The sequence below is a fragment of the Ricinus communis genome, chromosome 5, assembly GCF_019578655.1.
Source record: "Ricinus communis isolate WT05 ecotype wild-type chromosome 5, ASM1957865v1, whole genome shotgun sequence".
Taxonomy (NCBI): Eukaryota; Viridiplantae; Streptophyta; class Magnoliopsida; order Malpighiales; family Euphorbiaceae; genus Ricinus; species Ricinus communis.
Window position 1 is genome coordinate 24,561,837 of NC_063260.1, and position 22,385 is coordinate 24,584,221.

Here is a 22,385-nt window from a genome sequence, read left to right on the forward strand (position 1 = left end):
TCTGCTACCAGTAAATTTGCGTGGAAATTAATATTCAGGAGACATAAACGTATTATCCGTTCGGCAGAGATACAAATAAATATTTAAATTTTTCTATTGAATTTGTAAGATTAAAGAGTAAAATAGATCATCTTTTTACGTATAAACAACTATCTAAAATGATAAGCAATGGAGATGATGTTCATAATTTTAGTAAATTCACTAAAAGAATTGCATAAATATGATTCACTATCATGGATTTGAAGTAAAATTTTAAGATAAATAGATTAAAAAAAAACTATAATCTTTTTTAATTAAATATATGATGTCATAATTACAAGTCAAATTATTAATCTATTCATAAATTATATGCATTTTTGTCAAATTTTAAAATATTTTATTTATTTTCTTAGAATTAAGTCAGACTATAAATTCTTAAATAATTTAATATCACAAATGTATCTCATAAATATATCATATTCAAAACTCATTTTTAGATTAAGAAATTCATTGAAATGAAAAGGCTAAACTATCTTGTTATTATTCCTTCCCTCCTCCTCTCTATATTCCATAAATCTCTTTAATAAAATAGACTTCTAAGGCACCCAACTCACACAAAAACACAAGACTTAGACCACTGGTTGGGATGATACTTAAGTTCTTTGTATTAACAATTTATTGCTTTTTCTCCACTAGTTGAAAGCTAATTTCACTTTATATCATCAACTAGTTTAAGCTCTGTTATTCCCAATAATTAGTTAATTTGTTCATGTAGTTTCAATGTAATAATTAATCAATATTAACAATATTAATAAATAGGGGAAAGCACGAAAATGTAATAATCAGATGAAACACAAAAACATAGTAATTAGAAGAAAGCATTAAAATGTATGTGATTATATGCCTTTACACTTGGGAGTCTAAAAATTACTTTCAAAAGGCTTTTTTCTTTTTTTATTTATACCTCAATACCTTATTAACTAATATTGTCAATTTCAATATAACGTAAACATAACATTAATATCCAAAAAATAAGAATATCTCGAAAATGATTCATCATTAAAGTAACTATCATAATATTCATTAAAATCATTTTATTTATCCATGTTAATTTATTTATTGTAAATTCATTATAATTAGTTAATACTGAATTACTTAAATAATAATATTATTAAAAATTTAATGTTATCATAATACACAGTTATAAATTTCAACAATATTTATTTGTAGATATCAAAATGCAAAAAAAAAAAAAAAAAAAGAAATCCATAAGATAAAGCTTCTAAATGTCAAGAAAAATAAAACATAAGCCCTAACTAGAAGATACTTTTGCATTTTTACCTATAAATAATGTTTAAAAAATTTATTTGTTAGATACATTAAATAAATAAATAAGTTGTATAATTAAAAAAAAAGATACAGATTAAATGATTCTAAAAATAAACTATATTAATTTTAATAGAAATAAACTAACAAGTGCTAAAAGTGCATTTCAAGCGACGATATATAGCAGAAAACTATATACATGTACAGAGAACAAATTATAACAAGACAATCGATATACGAGATAATAGAATGTAAATTTAGTCCAGACAAATTGGTTTACTTATATCACAGCTTTTCTATATGGGTTATTGACAAAAATTTATTTGGTTTAATGATCATAATTAGACGTGGATTAAAAGGATGATGAACACCATCATTCTGCTGATGAAACCAACACTTTTTATTTTTCTTCTTCTTTTTTATATGTGAATGGTAAAAATGTGTCTAAGGTTTTTGAGCAATTCGTGTCTCCGGTGGACCTATGAACAATTCAGTCTCCACCTCCATGCTTTCTCTGTCTGCTATCTGTTGCTTCTTTGTTGTCAGCTCCATTGGTTTCATCCCACACTACATTTTATATAATTAAGTCCATCATTCAATCCAAGAATAAATGTCAATATCAATATTAGTTCCTTTTTTATCTTTAATATGCCACTAATTAGCAGTTTGGGATAAAATTACTAAAATTGGAAACTTATTTAGAGTTTTGGATTAGTGGGACAACCGCAGACAATTAGCAGCAAGATTAACTAACCCAACAAAAAAAATTAAGGAAATGAAATGAAAATATACCTTCTTCCTCAACTTTGTGTTTTCTTCCATCAAGATTTTCTCCTGAGAAATGTCAAAAGAAAATGGGAATAGCAGCAAATCAGAAATCTCGCAAAAGATCATTAAGACCGAAATAGTCTAGCATATGCAATAAAATATATTTACCTCTTCCCTCAGCTTCTCGATCTTCTCTCCGAACAGCTGATTCTGCAAAAGTGCACCGTAATACCATTAACATTTCCTTAATGATAGAAGGGCAGAAAAAGAAAGGAAATGGAGTCGCAATATCAAATACTTCTTTCCCTCAAAAAATCACAGTTCATTTGCCAGGTATGCATGCAAGTGGATTGGCAGTAAAGTGTATTTGCAATGCACATCAAAAGGGATAATATGATTGAGTCGTGATCATATATAGTAATCCGCATCAGTTATGAAGATGTTAAATATGTCATTCGACATTTTATTTTATCTGAAAGTCCAAAAATAAATGAGGTTATGAGGAGTTGCGAGGCTGATGTAATAGTGTTTTTAGTACTACCTGATAGGCAAAATTTCAGGAGGAAAGATTTATTAACTGAGAATTAATGATTCTTCATAATGAAAAGATAAGGTCAAAATGTCATGGTATTAGCAAATTACCAACAAACAAACAACAATTACAACAATAGAGAGAGAGCTGAAATTAATCAAGTCTGCTAATCTCATCATGCTGACATTGTCTGGAGCATAGATATACAAGTATTCGTACATACCTTTCTTGTTCTAATTCTGGTTAAGCTCCGCTCCAGTTGATTTTCTAATTGCTGCAGCTCATCAACTGAACATGGTTCTAACCCATCTCCAAGCAATTTTCTGCACACACACACACACAGATATATATATATATATTTCAAGATTTTAGAAAACGACTATGCTTGTGTATGCAACAAAAGCGAAAAATATAGGAGTTTTGTCGAGGGCTTTGAACCTTTTAGAAACTTCAAGAAGCTCGATCTTCTTTGCCAAGCTAAAAGTATCTTCCTTCATGTGCTGCATGCAAAATCAATCACAATAAGAAGATTCTGAAACTTTCATAAATATATATATTTGCATTTTAATTTTATTATATTTTACTGTAGGAATTTCTCATATCTCACAAACACATAGCCAACCAAAAGCAAAGATATATATAGAAGGGCTTGGACATCCGTATGCTGTTTTTGATGTGGCTGAAGAAAATCACTAAGGAACAAGGACTTACCAAAGCATTATGCACGTAATTAAATGCTCGACTTATTTCTTAGTGCTATTATAAATTATGTATGCACGCAAATAGAGTTATGATAAACTGATCCCCAATTCAGAACAAGCCCAAAAATGGAATCAACCTAACCGTTTTTGCATCTATTCACAGACTGCACATATATAGCTCGAGATTCCATTTCTTTATTAGTCCGTGGAGAAGAAAACTATAATAAAGGTCTTTTATGAATGCAAAATGGAGGACTGACCTGGCTGGTGCATTCTTGAACAGTTTTGATGCTGATTCCTAGATCCTTGGCTTTCTTCTGATACCTCTCTATTGTCTTATAAATACTGCACAGCACCAAATTCAAATTAAGAAACAAGAAGAAAATACATGATTCAGAACAATTTTTGCTACCTAACTGTACATCAGTGAATAATTATTTTAACGTCCTTGACATTTGTTAAATTGCAATACTATTTTCATGAATTACTTTCATCAAAATAAACGTTAACCTAAATTTAAATACTTAATCTACCTTCATAGATATCACTACTATATCCTCTTTCTTTTTCCTTTATCTCCTTTTCTCTTTTGATGATGTTTGATGTAGTGTTATGGTGAAAGATCTATTTTTTTTTTCTTTTAAAATTTTTCTAGATTCAACCTAAAGATTTGATTATCTGATTATCAATTAATTCAGTAATTCAACTTATGTATGTGTGTTTGATTGGGATATGATGTCGGTTTTCGGTCTTATGATATCCTTATCTATCTTTTCTTTTTCTTTTTCTTTTTTTTTTCGAAAATCTTAAGAAAAACTATACTTTAGTTAAATGAATTTTAATAATGATAATACATTTCACATTTTCTTCTACACTTAAATTTTCACTGAGTATTACATAACTACCTAAATTTTCACATTTTCTTCTGTCTTTTGTTAGTCACCCTTCTTGACTAACAAAAAGAAAATTCTAACAAAAGGGAGTAGAGCAGTTCAATTTATTAAATGGGAAAGATGTTATCATTTATTATTAGAAACAAAAATATGTACTAATGCAATATGTTAAGTCTCAAGGTCATTAAATAATTACCCAGTTGAATATTAAGTCAAGAACTAATCTTGTTTCATACTCAGACTTAATCATCAAAACATCAGCTAGTTCAGTTGTATGAAACATTCAGTAATCTAGATGATGAAAATCATGCACATTCATTAGTATAGATATTGCATCTTGCCAGCTTTCAGTTTCTCTAACACTAAACACAATCATCACGAACAGGATCGTAAACAATCTTCATAATCAGAATGTGATTATTATCTAAGAATACCTTTGGAACAAAATAATTTAAAAAAGGATATTGTATCTGATGCTTTATGAGACGCCTATTAAGACATGGAATTAAGCATCTTTTGAAGCCCGAATAGATTATCAGATGGTTCCTTCAACTTTAATTGTTACAAACCTCAACTTAAAGTAATAAGGAGATGAGTGATGATTGTATTATGAGTTATGAGTACTGTAAGAGGACGTCTATCAACTAGTTATCTGCTAACCTTCTAATATATCTTTAGATACAAATCATATAGCTTAGATTCGTGTCATAGTAATCTCTTTTATCTCTTCTGTATGTTACCTTACTTTAAGGTTTGTTCATCACTTCCATAAAGATTTTACAAAATTACTCTTTCACTATCATTAACAAAGGATATAATTCGCATGCAGTCACTCAATTTAAATGTGTTTTTATCGTGTTTATTAAGTTTTAATTTATATCCTAAAAATTATTATTTTCTAATTTTAGTAACATACTTGGGCAGATTTCATCCAAGCTATGTCATGTAATCATAGCTTGATATAGATTTAGTTGCATCATATTTTAGTTAACTTTTTCCAAATCAAGCTAGAAAAGTTTAATTTTAAGAAATTAAAATATAGAAATTTTTGTGATGCAATTTGGAGTTATAATAAGAAGCACGCTTAAAATAAGAAACTCCACATGAAATTTACCCACAAAAATAGACAACTGACACATCACTTAGAGAGCAGAAATAGAAACCAACACTAACCTCTTTTGAAATAACCAATTAGAGCAAATTGTGTGAGTTTTATGAAGCATTGTATAAAAATTATTTCAAATCCTTAAATAATTGCATCTATATAACAATGTTAGACCTTATCAGTAGTGGATACATGTTAGGCACGAATAAAGAGTTCAATTTTCAAAAAGAAAAATGGATATATTGATGCAACACATGTCCGAAAAAAGCGAAATTTTAAAAAAATTAAAAAATAATATTAATATTAGATTAACTTACACTTTTATCATTCGACAACAATCTCAAATAAACCGGTACTAATGATATTATCTAAAGACTAGTACAAGTATTGCTGGCATAGTACTGCAAAGTTAACTCTCATATCCTAATATCATAATTGAAAATCACACAATTAATTAGAAGTTTAAGCTGTGAAATCAGAGAATACTGGGAGAATTATATGAGACAACATACCACATGAGGGTGAGTTGCAAGAACATATCATAGGAGAGCAATAAAGTACTGATGCTTATTGCTACAGGCAAAATTTGTTAGTTGGAATGAAGATTCAAAAATTTGTTGGATGAGGTAAGCTTCAATGATGTGAGTATCATATTCACCCTTCTAGGACTGCATATGAGTATGTCTAGTAAAGAGAAACCTACAAAAGCAACTATGTCAATTAAAAGTTATTTATACTCTAAAGCTACTTCCTCTTTCTCTTGCCTTTTTGTTATTTCAAGACATTGTTTTACTATATGATAAAGTATATTTATATTTCTTAGAAAGTGTATTACTTCTTAAATTTTGAACAATTATGTCTTTTTTTTTTGGTAATTTATTTTTCGCCTTTCTTAGCAAGAACTTTGGTTACTTTATTACTATAATTTTTACATTTGCTTCATGATAAATCAAGGCAAATTTTGTGAGAAGGTAAAAAGGATAAATCAAATAGTACCTATTAATTGAACTTAATCAATCAGCTACCGAGAATATCACTTTCTATGACTAAGTAACATTTCCAACAATCTTTCATGCTTGTTGACAATTAATGCACATTTTCCTTTATGTTGCTGATATATACTTCAGCCAAAATAAATAATTAGGAATGTTGATAAGAATGAGAATTCTTTGAAAGAACACTGGAGACTGATGAATGCTTAACTTTCTCAATGGCTCACAAAGATTTTCATTGTAAAGTCTCAATTATTAAATTTCCATGCTTAATATAAAATAGACATCACATCAAAAATGATTTCAAGGATCTTTGCTCAACACTTCGAGTGGTGGCATGTGAAATTATGGTAGTACAGTTGATCTATGGGCAAAAAGAAGTGGAAGGGTCTCTATATCATGCATCTAAAGTACTATGCTAATGCTATGGTATAATTTGAGGTGGCCGAAGTAGCACTAGTATAGATGTATATTCTTATTTAGTTTCTATACACCAAACTAATAGATGATCGACACATATTCATTAATTTTAAATAATTGAATATATGTGTCAATCATCAAATGCCAAAATGTAAAACTTATATAGATATATCTATTTTGGATGTATATATATAGTGTATGTAAGAATATATCCATGCATTTGCACTATAAAAAATTCATGCAATCTGCTTCAAAGATAAGAAGCATATTACTGCTATTTCATTAATCCCATAAATCAATGAAGAGTCTAAAGAACAATTTATTATACGAAAAGTGATCTTCAATAAATCCACATGCTTAACCGTGTGGTAGCCTAAGAATAGTAGATATATTTCTCAACTTGAACAATCATTTTATTGGATAAAATAAAAATAAAAAATAAATAAATAAAGAGATTTCTAGTGTCAACCAAATTAGATAAAAATGCTTCCTGCACAAGAAATGATACTTCTTCCTATGATTTTTCAGTCAACTGCTAAAAGCTCACATGTTTACAATGCAGCGTGTGCACATTAGCAGAACTCTTTAAGTGACAAGAAGTAGCTAGATTTTGAATTAGAGCTCAAAGGGAACAATTTCAGACAAAAATATCTTCGAAAACGAGGATTCTTTACCTCTACATATATAAAATCACTACATATTGCTGTTTGTTTCAAGAAAGGAGCTTATTCAGGGATATCAGCCATAAGCTTCTGTTCTGACACAAACAGCACAACAAATAAGCTCTTGCTTTGACACAAGCAGCAATGTGCAGTGACTCAATGGCCAATAAATTATTTCAATGTGTGTGTATGTGTATATATATCATACTTGTAAAAATTACTGCTATTTGGTTAATTAATTAGTATACATGTTGACTGTCCCAAGTTATTGTAAGTGAATAGTGTTAATTGAGTTGATGTGGTACATAGTAGCCAGTCTTGTCTTAGTACATGGGGATTTAGATCATGTGGTCACAAATCAAACAACTACAACACTAAACACTAACATCAAGAACAAGAAAACTCTTACCAATAGATAGTGTTTTTCTTGGAGAATGCAGTACGACCCTTTTCAGAAATAAAATTAATTGTATATGAGTTATAAAATACATACATACTAAAGGGCAAGAAACTATACCTATACAAAGTTAAAAATGCCAGCATAATAATGTACCACTACCTCTATCTCAGAATCCCCACATCAGCTAGTATCTAGATTCTTTTTTCTTTTTTTTTTTTCCTGTACTAATTAGTACTTCAAGATGGAAATCCTTTTTCTTATTATTTATTTTTAGAAAAAAGAAAGAAATATATCATCTGCATTACCATCTTAATAAAGTTCCGACTATCAACTGCTAATAAGCTTCATAAAGAATATAGATTATTAACTAACCTCTACATCATCTCTTTTCTTTGTTTCTTGCTTACTTTCACTGAACTGAAAAGCTGTTTTCATTTTAGGGTAAACAGCTTGCAAGTTCTTTGAAGAGTACACATGGAATAGCTAGAAATGATAAAAGATGGTTATTTTCTTTCTCCTAAATAAACCAATAGATCTAACAAATGAACCCTAAATAAAATTAGGAGTGCTGCTAACTCTCTCTCTCTCTCTCTCGTTCTTTTCTTTCTCTGGGCCACTAGCTTACATTTAAGGACCCAAGACTTCCAATAAATAGAACAGGAAAAACGGTAATAGTTAGACAAAAAAATCAGCAAGATTCTGACAAACTATAACATTAAAATCCAACAATAAAAATCAGTAAATTTAGATTTAATACCAAGAAAAAGGAAAGAAGATAGGTCAGACCCTTTAATTTTTCTGACTGAGAAAGCTTTAGTACTCTTAGTACTTTGCCTGTTTTAACCAAGGGTCCAGATTTATCAATACGTTTTCTTGAAATATGACTTAGATGGTCCATCTGATGCAGCAAGCTATATTCAAAAAAATATGCAAAAATAGGGAAGCAACATGGCGAGCTAGCTTTGTACTAGTACCTGCAACTGGAGAACTCATAGAGCTTTCCCCTAGGAGAGAAGATGATAAGTGCAACTTCAGCATCACAAAGAACTGATAGCTCAAAGGCCTTTTTAAGCAGTCCATTTCTTCTCTTTGAAAAGGTTACTTGCCTGCTTGTTGCGTTCTCTATTCTCTTCATCTGAGTCTTTCCTCTCACCATTTTTGTAGAACCTGCAAAAGAAAATGATAATCAAGATGTATACAAGAAGAATAGACCCAAAAGGACAAGATGGAAAGACCCAGAAATGGAAAAATGATAGATTTTTTGTGTTATTACTGAGAATAGAGACCTAATATCTCAGAGAACTTCAAAAGAGAAAACTATACTTAGACCCAAATAAGGTTTCTAAAAATAGAAAGGGGACAAGTAAAATCTGCACTATATTAGGAAATGCCTGACAACGAACCTGAAAAAAAGGAAGAGAAAAAGAAAACGAAGTAGGATTTGCGATGAAGAGTGTGAATTGATCTTGAAAACCCAGAAAAAGAGGATTAGAAGAAACCCTAGAAAGATTATGTAAAGAAGAGAGAGCCAAAAAATAGAGACTATTATGTGATTAAAGATTAACCTATAAGCTATAACCCTAGAAGAGAGAGTATAAAAGATTCGAAATTAATTATATATGAGAAAAAAAAAAGATAAATAATAAAAAGGAAGAACCTAATCTCTTTCTCCTTTTGGTAAATTGAGGAAAAAAAAACAGACACCTCCCAAAAAAAGAAAACAGGGAATATGACTGAAAATGGTGGGGGAAATAGGCAATATCATGTGATTCCCATTATTACTCCACCCAGCCAGTGACACATCAGGTTGCACCAAAAGTTTGATGCCTATTCCTTCATGTGATGACACCTGTTGAGTTTAAAGAGACTGACAAACTTACTTTTCCGGTATCCGGTAGAGAGGCAACTGCCCATGTGAAAGGGTAAACACCGAACATTCTTGTCGGTTGCCAGTTACTCCCAGACAGTTCCCATTTCAACTGCCAAAGGGTATGTAAAATCTGGACACCCTTTGCACACTTTATAATTACAAAGTTCTCAGTAAACGTATGTTGTTTATATATATCTAACTCTTTGTCCGTACAAGGTTCGACAAACACCTCTGAGATTTCCGTACTTGGACATTGAGAGTTTAGCCAATTCAAAGTCGCCAAGTGTCAGCATCACGTGGCCCCTCTTTGTTTGGTTAATCGGCTGTAGAATAGTATAACAAAAATTTATAATCAGTGATTTGTTCGCACCACTGTAGATATTTTATAGATCTAAATTTTTAGTATGATTTAAATTCTGAATCCTTCCGACATAACTTTCATGAGTTTAGATTTTATAAATTAAGATTCGTTTAAAATATAATAACATGTAAAATGAGTCAGCATAATAAATATTCGTAAATTCATAGAATAATATTTTTAAAATTTATCATATTTTAGAAGATATAATAATTCAAAATAGCTTGATGAAAAATTTGTAAACCTAAATGATATAGTTAATAATATGCGTTAATCATCGTTGACTATGGAATTTTTGTTTGAAAATATACCTTTAAAACTAATTTGTATGATTCTCTAATATCATATAACCAGATTTAGAATAGCAGACGAAAGAAAGTGATAAAGAAAAAATAAAAAGAACAATACATGAATGAGAGTCCATTATGTTGGCATTTAAAACATTAAAAATAACAAATTTGTCATTTAAAATTATGAAGATAATAATTCAAATATTTATCAGTGATTTTTTTATCTAATCCTTGATTTTAGAGATGGGAGCAAACTTTTCCATGCTCCCTCGTTTATCACTCCAAACAAAGGAATCAAGATTCTTTCTTTATCTTTCCCTTCTACTTTTCTAAGAAATTTTTCATCTAGTCTAGGTATATATCATCTATACATCATTTGATAGTGCTTTTTATTTTTAAAAAGCATAATTCCTATAATAAAAAATATTTTATGAAATAAAATATTTTATTTTATTCTTTATTTTGCTTTTGTCTCCATAAGTATTAATAATTTTTTTATTTATTTTTTTAATTAAATATAAAATAGAAAGTGAAATTTCTATATATGTAAAGAGTCATATATTTTAAAAATAAAAAATATAATGAAGTATTATTTTATTATATGCATGATTCTTTGAAATAAATAGTCTAATATATATAAAAAGTACATTAGAAATGTTATTAAAATAAGAATTGCACATCTTTCTATCCTCTCATTCTTCCAACCAAACATATTATAAATGCTCTATCCTACCAAATATAAATTAACCAGACTATCTCATAATATTTTGGATCTACCATACATATCAATTTACTAGATTAATTGCACAAGTTTTGTAATACATTAAAATTTGAAATTAACCGGTATAATATTGATGGAAAATCAAGTTGTTGTCTATGGAGTAATTTTGCTGTGAAAAGGTTTTAATATCTTTTATAGCTATTTGTCTATAATACGTATACTGTACTAAATTGTTAGATAATTGATCCATACTATAAACATTTTTTAGTCGAGTAAATAAAACTTAAACAGAATCTCTAATTTATTATGAATATCTAATGTGTCATACATCCACCATTTGAGAGGGTGGAGATTATGGAGAATGGGAGAAAAAATAGATTAGGTGGAAAGTCAATAAATTTCTAATTTATTATAATTAACTGACATGTATCATACATCCAACAATTAAAAAGATAAAGAAAAATAGGAGGAAAAAAAGAGGACTTTCAAACATTTCATATTTTCCATTGTTTGAGACAAAGGAGAAAACTGGGACAAGAAAATGGGGAGTCCATAAAAATATTCCTCCCAAAAATTGAAGAGTAATAGATAAATTTTACTTTAAATTTCAAATCCATCCCTCAATATTCTAAAAATAGGAAAAAGGAATATGATGGTGATTTTAATATAATAAGGTAATAATAAACTCATTTTCTTATAATAGCAAAGTTACACCTAAAAAGAAAGGGAGAAAACCCCAACCATTTATAGATATCTTTTTTCTTTTTTTCTGCTTTCAATTTCTTGCTAGCTATTTCTTTCTCTTCTAGTAATTTTATTTTAGTTATAATAACTAACTAAAGCATATATTTATATTTTTTGTATGAGTTGGTCAAAATTTATAGGTTTTGATAGTAAAATCTTTTATATTTCTTTAGTATTAAATTTGAAAAAACATATCGCAAATCAAAAAATATATGAAAAAAATCTCATGACTACTATAATTTCAATATTCATAGATGAATCAAAGCCTTACGACAGTTGAGATTAATTTATTTGGTTGATTATTCGTCTAGAATCTTATGTTTTATTTACTTTTTTTAGTTGTTTGTTAATTTTATTAATAAAATATTATGAGTCTATTATTTTATCTTCTTTGATAGAAATTTATTTTATTTTATTTTATAGTAATTTATTTGTCTTTCTTAATGAGATTTATTTGTCTTTCGTTATGGGAGTTAGAATGAGTTTAACTCTGATAGATAAAATATCATACTCGTTTAAAGACTCATCAAACGGTAATGAAGTCAATTTATGGCTCAATATAACCACCGAGTGGATTGTATTTCTTGACAATGCGCCAAAAATAGTCATGGTGCTGTATACAATTGTTCTATCAATACGATCAATGAAGCTTAAAAAAAAAATTCATCTTTATAGCAAAATTAGTATATATTTCGTGAACATAATCAAATTTATTTATCTATTATAAATTGTAGTTATTAATCATTATAAAAAATAAACCCATTTTATTTCCTTCCACTTTTATTCCTATGGTTCAGAACATTAAAGAAAGAAAATATTTTCCATCCTCTATTTTTCTACTATCCTATTGTCAATCTCTCTTTTCTCACTAAAATTGTTGCAAGACATAAGGTTAATATCTCAAGGACATAATACATAAGGAAAACAAATAAATAAATAATCATATATATATATATATATATATATATATACAAGCTGAGCCTTTAAGAATTTATGACATATATAATCTTGAAATTTTAAAATTATTTGTGGAAAGGAACTGATTAATTAATGTTTTCTTCATTTGATAAAAAATTAAGAGAATTACAAAGAAAGAAAGTTATAAATTTGAATTTTTAACATAAAAGACTAATCCTAAAAACACACAAGATAGATCAGAAAAGGAGATGATGCTCTTTATTACAATGTTATTAAATGGCTGTATTGATAAATTTTATTTTTATTCACGTGAGAACGTGTTGGTGAGGCATTGTAAGGACTCGGGAAGTGGGGAAGTTGATGTGGTGATATAAAATAATAATAAAGGTTGTGGGGGTTTTAATTAGCTGTGTTTTGTGTCAGTAGAAGCAGCAGCTGCTAGTCTTTTCAGGCAGAGAGGTCTTTGGAGGGACCACTGCTGCTGCTGATGATGGAACCCTCACCTATGTTATCTCTCTGTGTGTGCGTCTCTTTTTCAAGAATTGCAACCCATCATATTTCCATAACTTACTAATTCTCCTCCAAACAAAACTACGATTGTACCTTACTCATAATTACTTACAATCATTAATAAACTTACCCATAAATCTTTTACTAATTGGGATCATAAAGTTTAAAATGGGCTAATTTAACTCTATGTACGAAGTTTAAGGGTAAATTTAATTCTAAGGCATTAACACAGGCAGAGAACAAAAGATTTCTCTCTTTTGCAAATAAATAAATAAATAAAATATTATATAATATGTTATACAATTTGTTATAAAATCTATATTTGCAATTGGGAGATCATGACGGTGGAATATTGGATTTCTTGACCTACTTTGATGGTCATGGACCGTCCCAAATGAACAGTCATGCTTCCCCCAGTTAGAGTTTGTTTATTATGTAATATAAAATAATATTATATTTAGTAATATAAATTAATAAAAGTAATTTATAATAGCTAAAACTATTATAATTTATTTTTTTTAATTTAACTGTATTTATCATTAAAAATATTTATAAAGATTATTTTAAAAGTATAAATTTAATTTAAATTCTATGATTAATTTTTTTTAATTTTAAATATAATATAATTATAAATATTATAATTATTTAACTATTAAAAATAATTTAAACTATTATAAAATAAAAAAATTTAATTATACTTATCAATTTTAAAATTTAATCAAATTGTTTAATCTATTAACCACGAGCCGCTAGCTATTGGCTATCAACTCCAAGTTATTAGCCACTAATTGCTAACTGCATTAATCGGCCGAACTAAATAGATTTTAAGTATTTATCAAAAGCGTTAACTAAACATGTCTTAGATACTTACCAAATGTTTTAATAGAATTATTTGATGAGAAATTACTATCAATTGTTTTAAATTCATGAATCAAAAATATTTTTGTAGTATTTTTTTTTTCTTGAATTTGTGCTGAGGTGCTTTATGGGATTAAAAAAAACTATAACATATATCAAAAGATATATAAGAAGAAGAAAAAAAAAAACTCTAATTTTTTGTCAATGGAAATGATGAAAAAGGAGCACACGGAAAATATTATTCTCTTTGGGCTCTCAATATCTAACGTCTTATGATTATCATAAAGAATAATCTAAAAACTAAAATAAAAATAGAAACGTCTCATCATTAAATAAGTGGTGTGGCCGTGCCTGCATGTTTTGGCGATTCATTTAAAACTATGAAATCGCTAGTTATTGTTAAAACGAGTTCATTTTGTAAAAGAAAGAAAGCAAGAATAATAAATAATAATAATAAAATTAAACTATATTCAATTAATGGATTATCCAAATCAGAATGTTTAATGTTAAAACTACAAACCTAACACATTTTGGACCCACCACATTGTGGGCCTTCACTGCTCTGCTGATTTTTCCTTTTTAAATAATTGCTCTTACCGTGAATTTCTTCTTTTTGTTTTTATTTTTTCATAATATTAACAAAAAATTATAACACTTAGCTGCGTTTAACTTTTTCTTTTCTTTTTTATTATTATTTCATTTTAACTTTTCTTCAAAAATTTTAAAATTAATATAAATTAAATTTATTTAAAAATTAATAAATAAATTATACAAATTAATCGCTTATTTGTATATTATTGCTGTTATTATCATTTTAATTAATATTTATAATAATAAAAAAACTATATTTATATATAAAATGTAATAAAAATTATATATTTTATAATTATTTTAGAAATAATAATAAATTAAATATCTTTAAATGCTTTTCTTAAAAACTTAATTTTAAAAATTTATTAGTGTAGTGATATAACAATTATTTTAAAAAGTATTCATTAATTGATTTTTAATACTGTATAAATTAAAACTATAATTACAATTAATTGGAAATATAATTTATTTATAAATCAATAAAAGATTATTAAATTATGCTTGAATTAGATTTTACGCTATACATGTTAAAAAAAAATTTCAGAATTATGGCACATGTTAAAAAGATTATATATTTCAGAACTATATATATATTATGTGGAATTTAATGAGTAATTGGTGATTTATGTCTTGTTTTTAATATAGGCCGGAAAATGCAAAAGAAAGGACAAGGGAAGAGTTTATGAGCAGGAAATGGCTTTGATGAGTTTGTCTGCCTCGTACAGCAGCTAGGTTTTAGCCTTATTAATTGGTCGCCATGATTGTGCACCTTTGGGGACACCTCCCCATGTGGTGCTGTGACCATTCATCACTGCAAAGACAACATCTCCTTAGCCATTCATTCAATCAAAACCAGTTTTATCTTCTTCTTCTTTTTTCAGTTTCTTATCCCTTCAAATATGCTCAGTTGATCTTTCGGACAAAAAAAAAAAAAAAACAGAAGAAGAAAATTCAAATGCTTTATCCATAGGAATACAATCAATCAGCAGTAAACATCACATCAAGGGCCAGCCCCCAACTAACTTCTTGAAAAAGGGTATTTGCAGAATTAGTAGGGCCAATTCTTTATCCTTAGGGATCAACAGCGTTGGCCGATGTAACACCATCACTTCAGTTCAGACACTGTTTCCATGTGTTTCATAATCTTCACAGCTTTTGCTCCAGCCTGTCTTCCACTTACTGCTAGGCCAATGGCTTAAACCCTCTCTCTGCTATCCATCTGTCTGGTTCTGGGCTCGCTCTTAGGCTCATTACACACTGCTATGCTCTCTTCTTCTTAAAAATTCCCTGTTAATAATATGGGTTAACTAAAACCGGCCACAGCCCTATTCTATGGTCTACTTAGTCTAGACGAACAAACTTTTCGGTGCTTGTCTTTCTCTATCCATACCTATCAGCTAAGAGCCGTTTGTGATTTGCAAATTTTGATAAGTAACTAGAATCCTCAAATACTTGTAATGAAAAGTACAGAGTTAACAATCTCCCCATTAGCTAGGATTTTATTGGCCCAAACACTTATTTGTTGAGACGAAATTGATCCAATTCGGAGTTGTGATGTTTATACCGATCAAACTAAAATTAGAGATAATAACGTTGGTTTTTAATTGAAATCTAAAAAATTATTTACAAATTTAAAATTTATAAATGAAACAAAAAATTAGTTTAGAATTCTACATCATCATATTTATAAAAAATTGATTATATCTAAATTAAATTTAAATAAAATAGATAAATTTTTTTAAATAAATCTCACATCAGTGAGTCAATATACTACATAATATCAAAATATCTTTTTAACTTTTTATTTTATATTTTTTTATAAATAAAATAAAATTTTTAATAGATTTCAACTAAGCATAATATTAGTAGAGAAAGTCTGCATAAAAATAAAAGGAAGAACTTTTTAGCACATTGTGATGCATTAGATTCAAATCCTTGACTTATTTATTATTAGCGTTCCATTTTAATACCTACACCTGCAACTACTTCCAGGTTATAAATTAGCTATTAAACTTTGTAAAGTTGTATCACTCTAATTAAATATTTAGAATAATTTAGTCTCTTTAGTATTCTCATAATTATCTAGATTTTTAATTAAAGAGCCGAAACCTACAAATTACATTTATCAAGTATTTATTTGAACTAATTTGATCTGACATGCTCAGTAGAAAGTACATATGAGAGCAACAAATACTACAAATAATTAGCAAATTCAAGGTCTTTAGAAGATCCTTATTTATACTAGTTTGTTTTTCTTTTTTTTCGGCTGTCATGTTTTCGACCAATTTATTTTGTAGTATTTTATAAGTTAAATCATGGTGAGATTTAAAAAGGTAAATAAGAGAAATTCATGAATAAAGGCACCTAATTTTCTACTACGCGTCAAACCTTTTTCATTAGAAATGTACACCAAAAGCATTCATAACTTAATAAACAATAAATAATAAGACTAAATTAGCATAATTTAAAACTTTCTAGTTATATAAGTGTATTATTTTTCGCAAAATATACATGAGTTTTACTTTTGAAGTAAATAATTTTTAAATTAGCTTTAATTATCAAATAAATCATATACGTTCAACTTACTGTGAAAATTATAATCTTTAATTCTAGTAATATATTTTGATATTAATTTCGATTTTAATACTTTGATAAAATTATCAGTCAAAATTTATTAATATGACTATAATTTTAGAAATAAAAATAGAAAAATAATTGAATTAGTATTATAATTCTAACTTATCCTATAATAAAAAGATGATCTAGCAAGATAAATTTTTCTCTGTTATCATTGTTTTTAGAGTTTAGAAGAAGATCCAACAAACCTTTTATTCCTTCTTTTATTTATGTTTTTTATTATTTGTTGCAATGATCAAAAGCATTCGAAGTGTTAAAATTTTTAAGATTTCAAATAGAAATGGTAAAAAGAATATCTACAAAGGATGAGTTAACGACTCTAATAACATACTCAATTTTTTTTTCTATTGCTACAATTATAGGCACACACTAGTAAATCTTAGCTGATAATTTTAATGGATATTAAAATTGAAACCGATGTCAATATAATAATAGTAATTATTAAAAAAATTGAAACTACCTATAAGATTCTAAAAAAAAATTGTCAAGACATAATTTATGTCGCAATTAAGCCTATAGATCATTAATTTTCTATGAGTTAATAACTTAACCGGAAAAAATCGTATAAAGCCAAATATTACTTTTATTTAAAGAAAAGAATATTTTACATTTTAGACATAATTTAAATAGCAAGAGCCTTGTTTTTTAGAGTAAAAGATATTAAATTATAATCATCTCATCCGTATTAGGAAATTTTCATCTTCATAACGAGTGTAAGAAAATGACCATCTCCTATTATATAATTTATATTTAAATAGCCCTTCACAAATAAAAGGTTTTTCAATATCTATATCCTCTATTAATCATATCACTATTTGTCATACGACTTATTTAATGTATGACATTGTAATATAAAAGGTAAAATACATTTTTAAACTCTTGAACTTTTCAGTTTTATTTTATTTCATTGAGTCATTCTATTTCTATTTTTGCTCGTATTGATGATTTAATGGTTATTATTCAAAACAAAAAGTATGCAAATTTAATAGAACAAACAAAACCCCTATAAAATATTAATAAAATAAAAAATAAAAAATGTAAGGATTGAATAAAGCAAATTAAAATCTGTAAGGGTTGAATAAAGGTTAACAAAAAATTTGTGTAGATGAAAGTGGAGGAGAAGTTCTCATAATTAGGAAGGAGGAGACAACCTCAAGCGAATTGCTAAAGCTGTTCAGCCTACCGTGCTGACCGTGTGTCATTCAGGATATTAAAGAGATAGCTTGTAATTTTATTTGAGTGTCGTTTTTGTATGAGAATCATTTTATCTCAGCTCCACGACTGGTTTCATGGAGTTGAAAACATAATATTGCTATCACAAAAAGCCCATATAGTCCTATAAATAGGCACCAAAAAGAAGAGGAATACAATATATATATATAGTCGATATAATTATATTTAAATAATAATTAATAAAAATTTATTTATCTTATCTGATATACTATTAGATAAATTTTATCCATATAAATATTTTTAAATGAAAAAAGTCTAATTTAAAGTTTTAATAATTAAAATTATAATAACAGCTGTATAATATAAATAACTAAATTAACTAATCCTGTGACATGCTATCTTTTCATTTGTTTCTTAATATATTTTCACTAACTCATGGATGACTAGATTTCAACTAACTCAAAACCTCATTTTCTCCCTTTTCCGTAACTTATTGCTGAGTTGTAATGACCATTTTTCATTGATTAGTGAAAACAAAAGGCAATAAAAGATGAGAAGAAAAAAAAAAACAACGTGAAAACGATACAATTAGACCTGTTGCTGGGCGGGCCGGGCCAGGCCTGACTTGATTTTGGACAAGCCCGAGCCCGTCCAGCCCCGAGAATTTTTTAATATTTCTGAGCTTATGGCCGGCCCGAAATTTTTTGAAAAGTCCGGTCCGGCCAATTGTTAAACTAGTATAAAGAGGTCGGGCCTGACCCGGTTCTGCAATGTACAACAAGATTGTTTAGGATTAAATATCATTAATAATATGAAAATTATAAATAGGAATAATAGGTAGCTAAGTGGTAGATATGACAGTTTTATTTTTTAATTAAATTAGACCTCGGACCGGCCAGATTTGAGTTTTTATATAAATTCTAAGCCCGGCTCGAAGACTACGGACTTTTTTTGGGTTCAAACCGGGCCAGGCTTGTACATAAAAATTATTGTCCAAGCCCGGCTCAAGGAGTGCGAGCCTGGGCAGGCCAGGCGAGTACCCAGGCCCATGAACAGGTCTAGATAAGGCAAAAAAAAAAAAAAAGATCCAACGGTGTTAAAAGAAAAGGTAAATTTTTTGAATTTATAATCAAATATTTAAGTTGTAATGGTCCATATGCTATTTCATAAATCTAATAAATAAATAAATAAATAAATACAGTTGTATCCTTTCCAATGTGGGTTGGATGGAGCAACCTAACCATTTTTTTTACATAAAAAGCAATTGTAAGTATGCAATCATACAAAAAAAAAAAAAAAAGTCAAAAGTTTTTTTTAATAGCTAAAGTTGATAATTTTAAATTGAAGAAATAGAACAACCACGTTGCAGACAATTTTAATCTCTAAAGATATTGCTCATGAAAAGATCTGTTTCTTTTGTTAATTTTAATTTACTTTATTGAATTCATCTTATTATTATTATTATTATTATTATTATTATTATTATTATTATTGTGGTCAAACCGAGTGATTTTCTGAATATTAAAATATTTCTCTAATATCAGTTTCTTAATGCAACTGATATTTTACATAGTTATATTAATCATGATTCGAGTTAGTATCAAATAAAAATAAACTCTACATTTCTATATAGTAATTAATTTTTTATATATCATAAAAATTATATTTTATATTATATTAAGATATAAAATAAATTAAAATATTCATTATCTAAAGATATATGAGATAATAATTTACATTAAGATAAAAAATATATAGTATTTTTAATATCATTTTATATATTTTTAATACTTCTTAATTTATTTATTCAGTTTTTAAAATTATGTTTATGGATTTACTTTTATTTTTTTCTTAAAAAAATCATTTAAATTTTAAATTTATTCTTAAAATAGAGTTAATTTATTATATTATGTATAGATAAAATCAATTGTAGCTTATTTTATTTGATCCATTATAAATTAAGATATTTTTATTGGAAAAATGTTAAGTGTTCAATTTTTTTATTTAAAATTCTTAATCTTATAATAAAAATATGTATTACAGGAAAGCTTGTATTGATCTTATAAAATAATGAAAGAGAGATAATACCAAACTCTATATGAAAATCTCACAAAATAATGAAAACGTTAAAAAAAAAAAAAAGAATTACTCGATGAACCAGCTAAAAAAAAAAGAATTAGTACAAGTGACAGGGAATTAGTAAGATGATAAAAATTATTTTTAAAAGAATCTTTAAAAGAATAATATACCCTAAATCTATCAACACGTAAAAAAGATAATAAAAATAATTTTTAATTTAATTAAAATACTAAATTTAAAATTTGATTATGTAATTGTGTTAAAATTTATAAAATAATATATATATATATATATATATATATATATATATATATATATATATATATATATATATATATATATATATATATATATATATATATATATATAGCATTTAGGATGCTATAAGTATGGCTATAAATAAACCAAATGTGTCACGAGCTATGTGGAGCTTGAATCGATAAAAAGCTCGTTCAAAAATCATTTGTTAATTTAAACAAGCTGAGTTTGAGCTTTCGAACTTAATAAGTTTATTGAGTCGAGCTCTAGCTTGACAGAATTTGGTTCGCTAGCTTGCAAACCTGCTAGTTTAACAGGTTCGTGAGCTCGAGCTCGATTCGTTTATAAAGCTTGCGAACAGGTTCACAATCTAGCTTGTTTGTAAAGTTCATGAACATGCTTGTTTATAAGCTCGACAAGCAGGCTTGTGAGCAAGCTGATTTATAAGTTGGAGCTCGAATTCAAAATAATAATAATAATAATATAACTACAACATTTAAATGTAGATATTACTATTAGTAAGAATGACAACAAAAATAATAAAGAATAAATAAATATATTTTATATCAATCTAATAAATAAATATTTTTTAAATTAGATAAAATACAGTTGATTTATTATTATATTTTTATTTTATTTATGAATTATTGTATATTATAAAATTTAATTACATTTTTACAACAATTAAAACATTATAAATGCATCATTTAATTATACTAATTTAATAAAAAATATTTATTATTAAAGCCTTAATTAGTATATAATAGATTATGACTAACTAGGCACTAGTGTAGAAAGAAAAAAATTAAACATTGTATCTAAACACAATTATTTTCTTTTCAATATCATGCTCTTCAACTTTTAGATATCTCATACGCTTTCTTTGAAAAAATCTTAATTTAATTAAAATTTTGAATTGAATTTATATTTATATTTATAAATGATAACCAAATTAAAATAAATTAAGATTGTAATTTATATAAGTTAATATATTATTATGATAAACTTTAAGCTGCTTTAATATATCACACTTTGACTATTTTATATTTTAAATATTATAAATACCATTCATTTAAAGGTGCATGCCACTAAAAAATGAAACTGTGAAGATGATTTTATATGCTCTTTTAAGTTAACACAGACTTGTGATATGTTTAGTATGGTCTTCTTATAATTTTTATACAATGTCGGTCTTTACTTTTATTATTCATGTTATTTTAATAACATTTTTTTAATATTTTGCTATATTGTTAGAGACTGATTTTGATTATTTTGATTATATATTTAATTTTTCTTACTAAATTTGATACTTTTATTTTTTTATTATATTTTTAAATGTTACTATTAATTAATTTAATTATTAAGAAATTCTTAACGAGTTTGAGCTCAAACTATTCATCGAACTGATCTCAAATTTTATTATAAAAGTTCGAATTGAGCTCGAGCCGATAACAGAATTAAACAAACAAAATCTAAATTTATTAATATTTTACCCGGCTTGGTTCAAGTACAGTCCTAGCTGTAACCAATTTCGTAGCTCTGCAAGTTGAAATAATTAGTTTGATAAGATAATATTGTATAGTAATAAATTCAGTTTAGT

General features: G+C 27.0%; 1 protein-coding gene across 2 annotated transcripts; it reads right to left on the reverse strand.

Moving 5' to 3' along the window:
• Positions 1–1,561: 1,561 nt before the first annotated feature.
• LOC8272497 (agamous-like MADS-box protein AGL19) lies at positions 1,562–9,574 on the reverse strand. 2 transcript variants are annotated; one of them, XM_015727651.3, is made up of 8 exons: positions 9,436–9,574; positions 8,753–8,945; positions 3,567–3,651; positions 3,044–3,105; positions 2,829–2,928; positions 2,242–2,283; positions 2,098–2,139; positions 1,562–1,872 (listed from the first exon to the last, which is right to left on the reverse strand). In XM_015727651.3, exons 2-8 carry the CDS (start codon positions 8,932–8,934, stop codon positions 1,750–1,752), a joined length of 636 nt encoding a protein of 211 aa, XP_015583137.1. In that variant the 5' UTR covers positions 8,935–8,945; positions 9,436–9,574; the 3' UTR covers positions 1,562–1,749. The 2 variants fall into 2 exon arrangements, with proteins under 2 accessions (XP_015583137.1, XP_048229458.1); XM_048373501.1 differs by lacking the exon at positions 9,436–9,574 and adding an exon at positions 9,182–9,382.
• Positions 9,575–22,385: the final 12,811 nt, after the last annotated feature.